At 43.1% G+C, this 17,043-nt stretch overlaps 1 protein-coding gene across 5 annotated transcripts in view; it reads right to left on the bottom strand.

Moving 5' to 3' along the window:
- Nucleotides 1-17,043, bottom strand: part of LOC140719771 (adhesion G protein-coupled receptor B2-like) — a 1,068,758-nt gene that overhangs the window by 539,665 nt on the left and 512,050 nt on the right. For all 5 annotated transcript variants that reach the window (XM_073034634.1, XM_073034637.1, XM_073034636.1 and 2 more), the window contains one exon: nucleotides 7,402-7,596. In XM_073034634.1, coding sequence (XP_072890735.1) covers nucleotides 7,402-7,596 — 195 coding nt within the window. The remainder of the gene's footprint in view (nucleotides 1-7,401; nucleotides 7,597-17,043) is intronic.

Here is a 17,043-nt window from a genome sequence, read left to right as displayed (position 1 = left end):
ACTTACCGCTGACATCTCCTCTGTACCTACTCCCCAGCATCTTAAACCTGTGTCCTCTTGTGGCAACCATTTCAGCCCTGGGAAAAAGCCTCTATCCACACGATCAATGCCTCTCATCATCTTATACACCTTTATTAGGTCACTTCTCATCCTCCGTCACTCCAAGGAGAAAAGGCCGAGTTCACTCAACCTGTTTTCATAAGGCATGTTCCAAAATCCAGGCAACATCCTTGTAAATCTCCTCTGCATCTTTTCTATGTTTTCCACATCCTTCCTGTAGTGAGACAACCTGATCAGCTTCAACATAGCTGATACCTTCAATGGTGATGATATTAAGGAAGTTTAAATATTTAGTTTTTTTCTCTCTGATGGAGAGAATGTGGCATTTAAAACAACACAGATCACAGAATTACATCTTAGACTGGTGAATGCAAACAAATATCTGATTTAAATCTGTAGATGTCATCTCCCAATGTTTGGAGTAAGTAATAAAATCTTATTTTTAATGTAACATAAGATCTATTGATATATCCTTTTGCGGTTTCATGTCAACAACTTGGATGATGAAGTTAATGGTTTTGTCACCAAGTTTGCAAACAATACAAAAATAGGTGGAGGGGCATATAGTGTTAAGGAAGCAGAAAGGCTGCAGAAGGACTTAAATTTTATTTATACTTGTGCGTACGGGCTACACCGCAGCCTACACCTGATTTTCACTTCTGCGTCGCTCTACATCGTAGCGAGCATGTGTTGGTGTGCACCAAAACACTACTTGGCGGTGGGGTTTCTATGCCACTGTGTTGAGTTTCTTCATGAGAGACATGGACGAGGAAATACATTTCAAGCATTTTCGCATGTTGGCAGGTAGATTTGAAGATCTGGTTCATCTATTTTACATCGGTGTACAGACATGGCAGAGAAGAAGCAACCGGAAATGTGATGCGATCAGGCAGTTGTTGCAGTCTGCGTCGTTGCGATGCGTGTGTTACTTTTTTGAGGAGGTACACATCACCCTACAGCATAGGGTACGTGGTACCTACGGCGTAGCTGTGATGCATAAGTATAAATCAGCCTTTAGACAGATTAGGAGAATGGGCAAACAAGTGGCAGATGGAATACAGTGTCGGCAAGTGTATGGTCATGCATTTTGTTAGAAGGAATAAAAGTATAGACTATTTTCTAAATGGGAAGAAAATACAAAAATCCAAGATGCAAAGGGATTTGCAAGTCCTTGTGCATGATTCCCGGAATGTTGAATCAGTGGTGAGGAAGGCGAATGCAACATTAGCATTCATTTCAAGAGGATTTGAATATAAAAGCAAGGATGAGTCTGTATAAAGCAATGGTGAGGCCTTACTTAGAGCACTGGCTTTGTGGCAGAAAAAGCACAGCAGTGTCTCGTCCACCTTAGGGCACTGAAGAAGTTCGAAATGAGCCTCTAAAACTTCAAGACCTTCTTCAGGGCACCACTGAGAGCATCCTGACGAGCTGTATCACCAGCTGGTACAGGAACTGCACCAACCTTGATCACTGGGCACCGCAGAAAGTGGTACGGACAGCCCAGCATATCTGTGGATGTAAACTTTCTTCCACTGAGGACACGTACAGACATTGAAAACCATCGGAGGTACCAGTGACCCCAATCAGAAATTGTTTCAGCTGCTTCTGTCTGGTAAACGGTGCCGCAGCATTAAAGCCAGGACCAACAGGCTACCAGACAGCTTCTTTCTACAAGCCATTAGACTTTTAAATTCACATGTCTGTACATTGTGACAGAGTCGTAACACAAAGATTTTTACTCCCTCATGTTGTGGGTGAATGTGAGATTTAAATAATTTCTTCTTCTTGTGAGCAGTTTTGGGCCCCTGACTTGAGAAATGATGTGCTGATATTGAAGAGGGTTCACAGGAATTTCACAAGAATGATTCCAGGAATGAAAGGGTTATCATACGAGTAGCAAGTGAAGATTCTGGCTCTGTACTTCTTGGAATTTAGAAGAATGGGGAATGGGAAATCTCATTGAAACATATTGAATGCTGAAAGGCCTAAATAGAGTGGATGCTACATTTGATGGATGTGTTTAGGACCAGAGGGCAAGGCCTCAAAATAGAGAGACATCCATTTACTTAAATATGCTCACTGACTTGGCCTCCACTATTGTCTGTGGCAGGACATTCCTCAGATTCACCATTCCCTGGACTAAAAAAGAATAAATCTTCCTTACCTAAAAGATAATGCTTCAGCATTATCTCCTTGCTCTTATGTTCTATTCCCCTTGAAATAAACGCCAACATTGCATTTGCCTTCTTTACCACAGACTCAACCTGTTCATTAATCTTCTGGGGGTCTTGCATGAGGACTCCTGTCCCTTTGCACCTCTGCTCAAGCTGCTCTAAAAAGCTATCTCGTAGGCATTCAACAAATTCCCTCTCTTGCAATCCAACACCAACCTGATTTTCCCAATCCCCTTGCATATTGAAGTCCCCCATTACAATTGTGACATTACCCTTATTACATGCCTTTGCCAACTCCCTCTGCAATCTCAACTCCACATCTTGGCTACTATTTGGAGACCTATATATGATTCCCATAATGCTTTTTCTATCCTTGCAATTTTTTAACTCCACCCACACAATGGCGTATCTAAAGTATGGCAGGTAAGGCACATGCCCTAGGCGCCACTTGAAGGGGGGTGTCACTGAGCAGTTTCTATTAAAGTTAGACAAGCCATCCTCGGATAGTGAAAAAAGAATTTTCTTCAGATGTATGCTCTGTCTTTGATTATCATGGGTGAGAAGCACTAGGATGGCGTTATTTCAGAGCGTTGTGTAAGAAGACCATGAAACGTTTCTTCTTGAAGAAGGAAACTGGAGCTGAAGGACAAAAGAAACGAAAGATGGAGGCAGAGGAAGCCAAGAAGTCAAGCAAGTTCTTCATGCCCTTCTTTGAAAAGCCTGGAACAAGTAGTCGATCAGTTCCATGGAGTCGCCTACACCTGCTACAAGTTTGTTAGAATCCGAAAGTGGATCAAGTACAAATGCTTCACAAGCTGAGGAGAAAGTCAAGTCAGATAAATCTGAGTATGACGAGATTAAGAGTGAGGCTGCCACAGAGAACGTGAACATGACAGGAGGGGAAGACGATGGTGGTGGTGATGTTGAGTTTATTGAAGAGATTTTACCTGACAAGATTGAACCTGACGACACTGTACCTAGTGAACTGGATGGTGTCAAAGAGCCTCAAACGGTCATACCAGAAGTGATTGAACAGCATGACACTGGACTTCTGAAGTTCGATAAGGATACTGGAAAAGCAATTCTGCTGACGCATTGAGAACAGAAATAATAAAGCCGGGTTCAAAGTATTTCAAGAACAGTGAGGTGCCTTTCCTACCAACAAATAACCGCTCAATGAACAAAACTTGGTTCAAGAGGAAATTGGGAAATGGTCATTGTGAGGAAGTGACTCGCTCATGGCTGGCCTATTCCTCTTCTTAAAATGTCTGCATTTTATCAGACAGACATATTTTATTGATCCTTAGGGAAATTGGGTTTTGTTACAGTTGCACCAACCAAGACTAGTGTAGAAATATAGCAATATAAAACCATAAATAATTAAATAATAATAAGCTAATTATGCCAAGTGGAAATTAGTCCAGGACCAGCCTATTGGCTCAGGATGTCTGATACTCCGAAGGAGGAGTTGTAAAGTTTGATGGCCACAGGCAGGAATGACTTCCTATGATGCTCAGTGTTGTATCTCGGTGGAATGAGTCTCTGGCTGAATGTACTCCTGTGCCTAACCAGTATATTATGGAGTGTATCTGTTGTCTTCTCTATTCCTGGTCAGACCATCAATCCTCATTGGAGCAGGAAAGTGGATCAACTGGTGGAAAGCACCTGAAAGGATTAGTGGTCATGAAAATGCTAAGAAGCATCGTGAATGCTTGACACAGTGGAAAGAAATGGAAAGAAATTTAGCTGGAAACAGAGTAGTTATTGATGCGGTATTTCAGTCACAGATTGAGAAGGAAAAGCAGAAGTGGTATGATATCTTGACAAGAATCCTTCACTGTATAAAATTCCTTGTGACTCAGAAACTGGCTTTGCAAGGACACAGGGAGTCACTTCAGCTAGACAATGACTTCAATGTGGGAAACTTCCTTGGCTTACTGAAACTACTGGCCATCTTTGACCCTGTCAAAACAGTCCATGTTAGAGAGCCCTTCCTTGGTTTTATCCAGATAAGTGAGAATGATGCTGAGAGCTTGGTTGAAGACATCTTGAAACAGATAGAGAAGGATGAAATGGAGCTACAAGATTGTTGGTCAGTGCTATGACAATGCTGCTGTGATGGCTGGACACGGAAGTGGTGTTCATCAAATAATAAGTGAGAAGAACAACCTAGTAGTGTTTGTGAATTACAACAATCACTCACTCAACTTGGTGTACATGCAGCCAAGTAGGATACAATGATGGGCGAGAGACGCTGGGTTAACAGCTAAGGAGGAAATGGAAAGAGTCATGAAGGGAACACTCGACCATCTTCACAGAGAAATGGACGAAAGGTCCACTCGTTTGCATGACACTGACGTCAAGTTTGGGTTCCTTCTCGATATCGGGGGACTGTTTTACGGCACCGGTAGTAACGACTTAAAGAAGTGCAAAAAATTTGGGTGAATTGTATAGCTCTGATGTTGATGGACAGCAGCTATATGAAGAAATTTTGGATTGCAGAGTGTTGTTATCAAGGCGGGTCAACATGAAAATATCAAGACCTGAAGAGCTTCTTGAATTTATTGTTCAGTATGGAGATGAGAGTGTCTTCCCCAATCTTCGCATTGCTATTCAGATAATGCTAACCATCGCAGTTTCCATTGCCAGCTGTGAGAGATCATTCAGCAAGTTAAAACTAATACTTTCATATCTGAGAGCCTCCATGGGTCAAGGCAGACTCTGTGATCTTGCTCTGCTGAGTGTAGAAAGAGAAGAAACTGAAAGAACTGACTTTGATCACAGCATAGACCAATTTGCATCAGTGAAAGCAAGGAAGGTGCAGTTAAAATTTTCATGTAGTGCCATAATTTGTTAATTAAAAGATTAACAAGCTTGATTTGTATTTTCGAGCTGATATTATGGTAAAGTTATCTAAAAGATGGGTGTCAGATGTTTGGATAGAGGCACAATTTTAGTGCTTGCCATAGGTGCTATTTTACATAGATAAGACCCCTTCACCCACAAATATTCAACATTCTCTAACCCTGTGTCACCTCTTTCTAAAGATGTAATTCCATCTCTTACCAACACAGCCACATCACCAGCTATGCCTTCCTGCCTGTCTTTTCAATACAAAGTATATCCTTTGCTGTTAAGCTCCCAACTATGGCCATCTTTCAACCACAACTCAGTGATACCCACAACATTATACCGACCAATCTCTAATAGTGCCATGAATTCATCCATCGTATTCCGAATGCTACACGTATTTAAATAAGGCACCTTCAGTCCTGCATTCTTTCCCTCTGTGGTGCAAAGCAACTTTTTTTTCTGACTGCATCCATACCCAATCATTGGCTTGTTATTCTTTATATTCATGTTACATTCATCATCTATTTGTAAACCTGCTGGCTCATCCTCAGCTCTATCATACTGGTTCCCATCCCCCTGCCACATTAGTTTAAAGCACTCCCAAAAGCTCTACAAAATCTGTCTGGAAATGTCCTGGATCACCACAATAGAGAGGAACCTGTTCTCCTACGCCGATCTGATTCCTCCTGAGATAGGCGCGTGCACCCCGTTCTCCTACACCGATCTGATTCCTCCTGAGATAGGCGCGTGCACCCCGTTCTCCTACACCGATCTGACTCCTCCTGAGATAGGCGCGTGCACCCCGTTCTCCTACACCGATCTGACTCCTCCTGAGATAGGCGCGTGCACCCCGTTCTCCTACACCGATCTGACTCCTCCTGAGATAGGCGCGTGCACCCCGTTTTCCTACACTGATCTGACTCCTCCTGAGATAGGCGCGTGCACCCCGTTCTCCTACACCGATCTGACTCCTCCTGAGATAGGCGCGTGCATCCCGTTCTCCTACTCCGATCTGACTCCTCCTGAGATAGGCGCGTGCACCCCGTTCTCCTACACCGATCTGACTCCTCCTGAGATAGGCGCATGCACCCCGTTCTCCTACACCGATCTGACTCCTCCTGAGATAGGCGCGTGCACCCCGTTCTCCTACACCGATCTGACTCCTCCTGAGATAGGCGCGTGCACCCCGTTCTCTACACCGATCTGACTCCTCCTGAGATAGGCGCGTGCACCCCGTTCTCCTACACCGATCTGACTCCTCCTGAGATAGGCGCGTGCACCCCGTTCTCCTACACCGATCTGACTCCTCCTGAGATAGGCGCGTGCACCCCGTTCTCCTACACCGATCTGACTCCTCCTGAGATAGGCGCGTGCACCCCGTTCTCCTACACCGATCTGACTCCTCCTGAGATAGGCGCGTGCACCCCGTTCTCCTACACCGATCTGACTCCTCCTGAGATAGGCGCGTGCACCCCGTTCTCCTACACCGATCTGACTCCTCCTGAGATAGGCGCGTGCACCCCGTTCTCCTACACCGATCTGATTCCTCCTGAGATAGGCGCGTGCACCCCGTTCTCCTACACCGATCTGACTCCTCCTGAGATAGGTGCGTGCACCCCGTTCTCCTACACCGATCTGATTCCTCCTGAGATAGGCGCGTGCACCCCGTTCTCCTACACCGATCTGATTCCTCCTGAGATAGGCGCGTGCACCCCGTTCTCCTACACCAATCTGATTCCTCCTGAGATAGGCGCGTGCACCCTGTTCTCCTACACCGATCTGATTCCTCCTGAGATAGGCGCATGCACCCTATATGCATTGGCTTCTCCGTGGACTGGGTGCTAGGTGATAAGGGAGGGGGTGAAGACAGACGGTGATCAGACAATGAGTAGGAAGCTTGAGACATTTGTTTCCTGCACCACTCAGTCACCCGGTTGTCAACTCAATTGGCCAGATTTCAGGTCATCCAGACTGTCCCGCTTGTCACAGACAAGCCATGATCCCTGTGCCTCATGCCAGATCCCTGTGTTCAGTTTGCACTCGCAGCGATGAGGGATCTCCCATTACATCCCATCTCTATTGCAAGTGTGCAGAATTTGACAGCATAGGCCCTCTACCTTGGCACAGTGGGTGAGCAGTTTCCTGACCATGTACTGGTAGGTCAAAAACTCTCCTTAACATGGGAACAAAATATCGATGGGATGAAAGGTAACCTTGCCTCCATAGAACACTGAACAGGTTAATTAACAATAAACTGAATCTGAATCTGAATTTAAAAAAGAATTATGTCCATAGAATATCAAAGTACACCTACTTGTACATCTTCAGAAGCTGGAATATAGTTGGCTCTCTTGAATGTATCAGTCACATTTCGCAATATGTCTGCAGAGAACAAGAGATCTCCACTGTAGAAATTCTTTCTTTCCATTAAACTCAGCATAGTCCTGATGACTTCTGACATGCCCCTTCCTGCCAGAGTCCGTTGTCCTTTAGCTAAGTGCTCTCGGATCTAAACAAAAATGTACACATTCAGATTTAGTGTCTTGTCACTTATAAAACTGGAATTCTTGAACACTCACTGACATTTAATCAGCACTTAGTTATATGCAGTAATCAACAATAAGTATTTAATTATACAAGCTCAATATAACAATATTTAAGGTATTGTCAGGTAAAGCTTACTTTCTGCATTCTGTCCATAGATTTAGTGTTCAAATGTCTTCATAGGTCATTTAAAAAAATCAAAATTTGAAGTACAGAATATACCATTGTTGCATAACACAGAAGAATAATATGTTTCAGACACTATGAAGATTAGTGTTATATGTGCTGCATGTCCATTTCATAGTGCCTTAACCTACAGTGAGAAGGGGTGTCATTTCCAAAAACAAGGGTGATTTCCTGCACGGTGTGCTTTTGGGCACAGTTCAGTATATGATTCAGAACCTTTCTTATTTCAAAAATACTCAGTAGTCAGCATGTGTAATAATTCTGAAAACATATTTTAGTGCACTCAGGAAAGCGATGTAAACTTCATAAAGTTTTACTAACTTATGAGATGGAGAAATGCATCTGAAAATATTGTAGATTTAAGAGATTATCATGCTCTTAAAATATTTCATCAAGCCTTATAACTTACTGATAGTGAGGAATCCCAAGAGACTACCAAAAAAGCATAAGTAAGCTAAAATGAAAATTGTAGGACGTTCCGTAAAAGCAGAGATGAATGACCAGCTGATTTATTTACAAAACTTGGAATCTAGTGTTGCATCACATCATTCAATGTATTTATATACATCTGAGCTAGCAGAGTGGTGGTGTTCCGTAGGGATCTGTTCTAGGACCACTCTTCTTTGTGATTTTTATAAATGACCTGGATGAAGAAGTAGAAGGGTGGGTTAGTAAGTTTGCTGATGACACAAAATTGGGGGTATTGTGGATACTCTGGAGGGTTGTCAGAGGTGACAGCGGGACATCAGAGAGTGGTAGCTGTGTGGAATGAGCTTCCAGTAGAAGTGGTAGAGGCAGATTAGATTTTGTCATTTAAAAAAAAATTGGATAGGTACATGGACAGGAAAGGAAGGGAGGGTTATGGGCTGAGTGCAGGTAGGTGGGACTAGGTGAGAGTAAGTGTTCGGCATGGACTAGAAGGGCTGAGATGGCCTGTTTCCGTGCTGTAAATGTTATATGGTTATATGGACTTCAATAGGATGCAGAACTGGACTGAGAAGTGGCAGATGAACTTTAACCCAGATAAGTATGAAGTTGTTCATTTTGGTAGGTCAAATTTGAAGACAGAATATAATACTAATGGTAAGGCTCTTGGCAGTGTGGAGGATCTGAGAGATCTTGGGGCCTATGTTCATAGGACACTCAAAGGTGCTGAGTAGGTTGACAGTTTTATTAAGAAGGCATATGGTGTGTTGGGATTCGTCAACCATGAGGTTGAGTTCAAGAGCTGTAAGCTAATGTTACAGGTATATAAAACCTTGGTCAGACCACACGGAGTACTGTACTCAGTTCTGGTCACCTCACAACCGGAAGGATGTGGATACTAGAGAGAGAATGCAGAGGAGATTTACAAGGATGTTGCCTGAATTGGAGGGCGTACCATATGAGAATAGGTTGAGTGAACTTAGCCTTTTCTCTTTGGAGCGGCTGAGGATGAGAAGTGACCTGATAGAGGTGTATAAGATGATGAGAGGCATTGATCGTGTGGATAGTCAGAGGCTTTTTACCAGGGCTGGAATGGCTAGCACGAGGGGGCATATTTTTAAGGTGCTTGGAAATATGTATCGAGGGGATGTCAGGGGTAAGTTTTTCCACACAGAGTGGTGGGCACTGCCAGCGACAGTGGAAGAGGCAGATACAATAGGGTCTTTCAGAATCCTCTTAGATAAGTACATGGAGCTTAGAAAAATAGAGGGCTATGGGCTAGGGAAACTTTAGGCAGTTTCTGGAGTAGATTACATGGTCGGCAATATATTGTGGGCTGAAGGGCCTGTAATGTGCTGTAGATTTCTATGTTCTATCTTCCAAAGATGGAACCACTGCCTTTGTATCCGATTGGAGTGTCAATCAATTGTAATTAATTTGAGAAATTTGAAGTTAGAGCCTGAAGAGTGTTACACACAAAATGCTGGAGGAACTCAGCAGACCAGGCAGCATCTATGGAATAAAAGCACAGTCAAGTTCAGGCCAAAATCCTTCGGCAGGACTGAAGAAAAAAAGCTGAAGAGTAAATTTGAAAGGTGGGGGGAGGGGAGACAGAAAAGCCAGGAGATAGGTGAAACTTGTAGGGGGAGGGATGAAGCAAAGAGGTAATGAGTTGATTAGTGAAAGAGACAGAAGGCCATAGAAGAAAGAAAAATGGGGAAGGGAGGAGTACCGTACGAGAGGGCGGCGATGGGCGGGCGAGGAGGTAACATGAGGGAGGGACAAGTGGATGGGGAATGATGAAGTCGGGGTGGAGGGGTGGCCCTACTGGAAGTTTGAGAAATCGATGTTCATGCTATTAGGTTGGAGGCTACCCAAACAGAATATAAGATGTTGTTCCTCCAACCTAAGTGTGGCCTTATCCCGATAGTGGAGATATATAGTGGATGGACATATCAGAATGGAAATGAGAAGAGGAATTAAAATAGGTGGCCACTGCGAGATCCTCCTTGTTCTGGCAGACGGAGCATAGATGCTCGACAATGCGGTCTCCCAATCTACATCGGGTCTCACCGGTATACAAGAGGCCACACCAGGTGCACAGAACACAGTATATGACACCAACAGACACACAGGTGAAGTGTCGCCTTACCTGGAAGGACTGCTTGGGGCCCTGAATGGTAGTAAAATGGGAGGTGTAGGGGCAGGTGTAGCACTTGTTCTACTTGCAAGGATAAGTGTCAGGAGGGAGATCAGTGGGGAGGGATGAACGAATAAGTGAGTCATGTAGGGAGCAACCCCTGTGGAAAGCAGAAAGTGGGGAGGAGGGAAAGATGTGTTTGGTGATGAGATCCAGTTGGAGGTGGTGGAAATTTTGGAGAATTATGTGCTGGACGCGGAGGCTAGTGGGGTAGTAGGTGAGGACAAGAGAAATCCTATCCCTGGTAGCATGGTGGGAGGGTGGGTTAAGAGCAGACGTGCGTGAAATGGAAGTTGAGGGCAGAGTTGATGGTGGAGGAAAGGAAACCCCTTTTATTTGAAAAAGGAGGATATCTCCTTCATTCTAGAATGAAAAACCTCATCCTGAAGGCAGATGTGGCGGAGACGGAGGAATTGAGAGAAGGGAATGGCTTTTTTTTACAAGTAGCAGGTTTTGGACAAGTCCAGGTAGCTGTGAGAAGCCATTGGTTTATAAAACTATGCCCCCCATTTTTTTCTTTCTTCCATGGATTTCTGTCTCTCTCACCAATCAACTTCCTAGCTCTTTACCTCATCCCTCCCCCTCCAAGTTTCACCTATTGCTTGGTGTTTCTTTCTCCCCTCCCCCCACCATTCAAATCTACTCCTCAGCCTTTTTTCTCCAGTCCTGCTGAAGGCTTTTGGCCTGAAACATCAACTGTACTTTTTTCCATAGATGCTGTCTGGCCAGCTGAGTTCCTCCAGCATTTTGAGTGTGTTGCTTGGATTTTCAGCATCTGCAGATATTCTCTTGCTTGTGGCCTGAAGAGTGTTGCCAATTTTGAAAATTAGCTAATTTTTAATTGTAATATTCGTCAATGAGAGCCTCATTTCTTAAGTCAGATCTACAGCAGACTGAAGGCCAACTCCAACTCCACCAATGATATTGCATTCCACATAAGTCATTCAATAGCCAACTTACTTTATACAAAGTATGAACATAGAGAGAATTCAGTGTAGTGAATATATAATTTAGAGTGAACTTTGGAAAGAATATGAAGACAAAAGAACTGCATTACTGAAGACTTACTGAAGATTATAGAAGTTCTGGCAAAAGTTAATAAGTATGTCTCTATTGAATCAGAAACCTCTTACACATATTTCACTCACCTCACTCTTAGCATGGTATAGAACTGAATATTGACCATTATCTTCTGACATTTTAAAGGTGTCTACACTTACATTTCCAAATTCCTCTCAACTTGAGGGGACATTTTTACCCAGAAAGTGGTGAGCAGCTGGAATATACTGCCAGAGAGAGAGGAAGCAGAGCTGCTAGAAGCATTTAAAAATGTCTCGATGACCACTTGAAATATCCAAAGATAAAAAGCTGTTTTCCCTATTTTGAAAGATAGGATTCATTATGGGTGACTGCCATCTGTTTGGCATGGATGCAGTGGGCTGATTGGCCATTTTCCATCTTGTATGATTCTATGACAATGTTCAAAAAATGGAGACTCAGTTTTATTGCTATTATGTTCATTCTTCACCTGCTAGTTCATTCTGCTTACCTTGTGGAGTATTCTCAGTTCTAGTTATTGTTTAGTATCATTTAAGGCAGCCAGAACAAATATACACAGAATTCTTTAATGAGCAATTACAGCAAGTAATTCCAACATCAAATCTGTGCTGTAACTTGCAAGATTTGTTTCTTGTGTATGTAACTTAAGGATAATGTGGAGGCAAATTACTGAGAGTGAAGCAACAAATGACTACACATGCACACATTTCAAGTTTGTGAACGATACAATAACAAGCTAAATTTAAAAAAAAAAACTAATTCATTATTTGGGGAAGAATTATTCTCTGCTAAGATCATTTTCAAGCTCAATTTCAGCAGTATGAGTTTTTATTTTGCAGATGAACTGTGAAATGGATATACTGTAAATTGCAGGACTCAGAAACCTTCCCTTTTCTAATGCTTACAAAGCTCTCCTTTGCCCGGCTTTTGGAAAACCAGATCACTCTTCAATCCTGCTTCTCCTGACATACAGGCAGGAGGTGAAGCAACAGGTGCCCACTGTTGGTCCGAACAATCGGCCTCCATGCTGCAGGACTGCTTTGGTGATGTCGACTGGAACAGCTTTCGTGATGAGGATGTCTCCAAGTTCACAGATGGAGTCATGTGCTTCATCCAGAAGTGTATTTTCATGTGGAGTCATGTGCTTCATCCCCAGAAGTCAGTCAGGATCTTCCCAAACCAAAAAACCCTAGATCAATAGTTCTGTGCCAGCAGCACTTACTGCGTGACATAGAGCTTACACTGTCGGCAATCAGCAGAAGCTCAAGAGAACCAGTATAATCTGCGCAAAGCTATCAAGGCTGTGAAACAACAATACAGGGTCAAGATTCACAACAAATAGCACACATGACCTGTAGCGAGGGTTGCATACCTTCACAGACCAAAGCCAAATGTAGTGCTGCCAACATCGCAGTCTCTCTCCCAGATGAGCTCAATCACTTTTACACTAGGTTCAACGTTGCTAACTCTGAGCCTCCGAGGAAAACCACCACTTCAGTCTATAACCTGGTCATCTCTGAGGCCGAGGTATGCGGATGTTTCCAATGAGTGGACAGTTGCAAGGCTGTGGGACCGTACGGCTTCCTAGGGTGAGTACTCAGGATGTGCGCAGCACAACTGGCAGGTGTGTTGACAGACGTTTTTAATCTCTCCCTCTCCCAGTGTAGAGTGCCCTCCTGCTTCAAATTATCTACCATTATCCCTGTACCAAAAAAGACCAAGGTAACATGCCTGAACAACCGGTGTCCTGTCGCACTCACCTTAATAATAAGCAAATACTTTGAGAGGCTGTTCAAGGATTACATCTGCAGCTTGCTACCATCTAAAATGGGCCCCCTACAATTTGCCTACTAACACAACTGAACTACAGATGATGCAATAGCCACTGCTCTATATACTGTCCTTACACATATGGAGAAGGAGGATGCTTATGTGTGAGTGCTGTTCTTGGACTACAGGTCAGTATTCAACACCATAATTCCCTCCAGGCTTACAAGAAGCTCAGAGACCTCGGCCTTGACCCTGCCTTGTGTAGCTGGATCCTGGACTTCCTCTCAGATTGTAAGAGTGGGCTCCCTCAACTCCAACCCTCTGACTCTCAATACAGGAGCCCCTCAGGGCTGTGTACTATGTCCCCTCCTTTACTCCTTGTATACCCATGACTGTGTTGCCACCCACAGCTCTAATCTGCTAATTAACTTTGCTGTCAACACTACATTGATTGGCCTTATTTCAAACAAAAATGAGGTGGCCTATAGGGAAGAAGTTATCTCCTTGACACAGTGGTGTCAAGTAAACCACCACACCCTCACTGTCGCAAAACCAAAGGAGCTGGTTGTGGATTACAGAAGGAATGCGGATGTGCTAACCCTTATTGACATCAATGGATCTGGGGTTGAGGGGGTAAACAGCTTTAAGTTCCTTGGCATCCACATCTCCAAGGACCTCACGTGGTCTTTACACACCAGCTGTGTGGTGAAAAATGCACAACAGCACCTGTTTGACCTCAGACAGTTGGAACTATGGTATGGGTCCCAAATCGTAAGAACTTCCTACAGGGGCACAATTGAGAGCAACCTGACTGGCTACATCACTGCCTGGTATGGAAACTGTATCTCCCATAATCGCAGGACTCGGCAGAGTAGTGCGGACACCCCAGTGCATCTGTAGTTGTGAACTTCCCATAATTCAGGACATTTACAAGGACAGGTGTGTAAAAAGGGCCCAAAGGATCATTGGCGACCCGAGCCACCCCAAGCACAAACTGTTCCAGCTGCTACCATCTGAGGAATGGTACCGCAGCATAAAAGCCAGGACCAACAGGCTCTGGGACAGCTTCTTCCACCAGGCCATCAGACTGATTATACTCAGGCTGATTTGAGTGTATTTCTATGTTACATTGACTGTTCTATTTATTATAAATTACTATGGTTGCATATTGTACATTTAACATATATATATATATATAACATATAACAATTACAGCATGGAAACAGGCCATCTTGGCCCTTCTAGTCCATGCCAAACGCTTACTCTCACCTAGTCCCACCTACCTGCACTCAGCCCATAACCCTCCATTCCTTTCCTGTCCATATACCAATCCAATTTAACTTTAAATGACAAAATTGAACCTGCCTCTACCACTTCTACTGGAAGCTCATTCCACACAGCTACTACTCTGAGTAAAGTTCCCCTTTGTGTTACCCCTAAACTTTTGCCCCTTAACTCTCAACTAATGTCCTCTTGTTTGAATCTCCCCTACTCTCAACGGAAAAAGCCTATCCATGTCAACTCTATCTATCCCCCTCATAATTTTAAATACCTCTATCAAGTTCCCCCTCAACCTTCTACACTCCAAAGAATAAAGACCTAACTTGTTCAATCTTTCCCTGTAACTTAGGTGCTGAAACCCAGGTAACATTCTAGTAAATCTCCTCTGTACTCTCTCTATTTTGTTGGCATCTTTCCAATAATTCGGTGACCAGAACTGTACACAATACTCCAAATTTGGCCTCACCAATGCCCTGTACAATTTTAACATCACAACTCCGATACTCAATGCTCTGATTTATAAAGGCCAGCATACCAAAAGCTTTCTTCACCACCCTATCCACATGAGATTCCACCTTCAGGGAACTATGCACCATTATTCCTAGATTTGGACCATTATTTGGACGGAGGTGTAATGTAAAGATTTTTACTCCTCATGTATCTGATGGATGTAAGAAATAGTCAATTCAATTCAAAATGTATTAAAAAACCTACATTGACTGAAGTATGGGAATTGGTTTGTTATTGTCACATGTAGCAAGATACAGTGAAAAGCTTTTGTATGTGTGCCATCCAGATACATCAATCCATACAGAAGTATTTGTAGGAAGCTCAGAAGAAAAAAACAATGTAGAATTCTATATTACAGTTACAGAGAGATTGCAGGTCAGGTAGACAAATGAAATGCAAGGACCATGATGAGAGAGATTGAGATATCAAGGGTTATATGAGGAATGTTCAAGAGACAGAAATTCTCCTTAGGTCTGGTGGTGCATGTCTCAAGCTTTTGCATCTCTGCTCAATGATCGGGGGAAGAAGAGAAAATGCCTGGCTGGATGGATCATTGATTAGCTTGGCTGCTTTCTTGCAAGGTGTAGATAGAGTCAATGGATGGGAGGGTGGCTGCATTCATGTTTCTCTGCAACTTCTTGTGTCTTAGAGCAGTTGTTATATCACACAGACAAGATAAACTGAACATGCAAGAACTTTGTTATTCTCATTTCAACTGTTAATTTAATGACTCACTTAGCAGCTGCAAATCTGGAAAGAATTCTTGTCCATCATAAAAATATTAATGTTAGAACAGATATGCATCGAGTTCTTGAAGCCATTTGTTCAAACTTGATTTAACATGTTTAACATCATGATGATGTAACAAAAGCAGGAAATGCATGAAGCACCAACAGGTCAAACGTTCTGTCAACAGGAAGCTAGTCAACATATCAAATGAAGAATCTATATGTCTAAGTGTTGAAGCAAACTTCTCCCATGCAAATACAAGGGATCAAATAGCCTGCAAAATCTTTCCTGTACACCATTCAGAGACCCAAACGTTTCCATAAGGCCATAAGACATAGAAGCAGAAATAGGCTATTTGGCCCATTGAGTCTGCTCTGCCATTCAATCATGGCTGATCCTTTTTTCCCCTACTCAGCACTCACCCCATAACCTTTGATGCCATCTCCAATCAAGAACCTATTAAGATCTGCCTTGAATACACCCAATGACCTAGCCTCTACAGCTCCCTTGCATTATACATTCCACAATTCACCACCATTTCATCAACATGAAGCAACAACTTACTTGTATTTATTCCATTCACTGCTCATGATATGATCTCCAAAGGAACCAAGTGCGATTGGGTGAAAACTTTGCAGGACATCTCCATTCAGGCCACAAGGTCAACCAAGAGCTTTCAGTCATTGGTCTCCTCTTTGTCCTCCTACCATTTCTCTTTGACTACCTGGTAAATTTCTCCAGTGATGCCCAAAGTCAGCTCAAGGAATGTCACCTCTTTTGACTTGGTAAGGTGAAGCTCTCCAGATTTTGTATTGAAGTTAGAAAATTCATCTTTTTCTCCACACAAATATGGCATAATTTGCATTTTCAATTTGTTGACTTGTTTTTTGTCTCCTTTTGCCAACTTTGTAAAACTTATATCATTCGGTATTCAATTATTTGGAAATCCTCAGTTCATCACCTTGCTTAATTGTTTGTCCTTATTTTCTGTGGACCTGTGTACTTGCCCATGTTTCACCAGGCTGGTGTACCGGAGCCACGGGTCGTGAATATGGGCATATTTGAATATGGAACTGGGATTGGGACTATGAGCTGGGGAATGTGCATCTGGAACCTGGGACAGGTAAGTTAGCAGTAAAAAACCCAATCCGATATTATCTGCTTGCCAGAAACATTTCCATTGTGTCTTTGGGTTTCTTATCCAAATTCATTTCCACCCGCCAATCTTGATGTCAACTTTGATAATATTGA

This window comes from Hemitrygon akajei, chromosome 32 (genome assembly GCF_048418815.1).
Source record: "Hemitrygon akajei chromosome 32, sHemAka1.3, whole genome shotgun sequence".
NCBI classification, from domain to species: domain Eukaryota; kingdom Metazoa; phylum Chordata; class Chondrichthyes; order Myliobatiformes; family Dasyatidae; genus Hemitrygon; species Hemitrygon akajei.
This window is presented reverse-complemented; position numbering and strand designations above follow the sequence as displayed.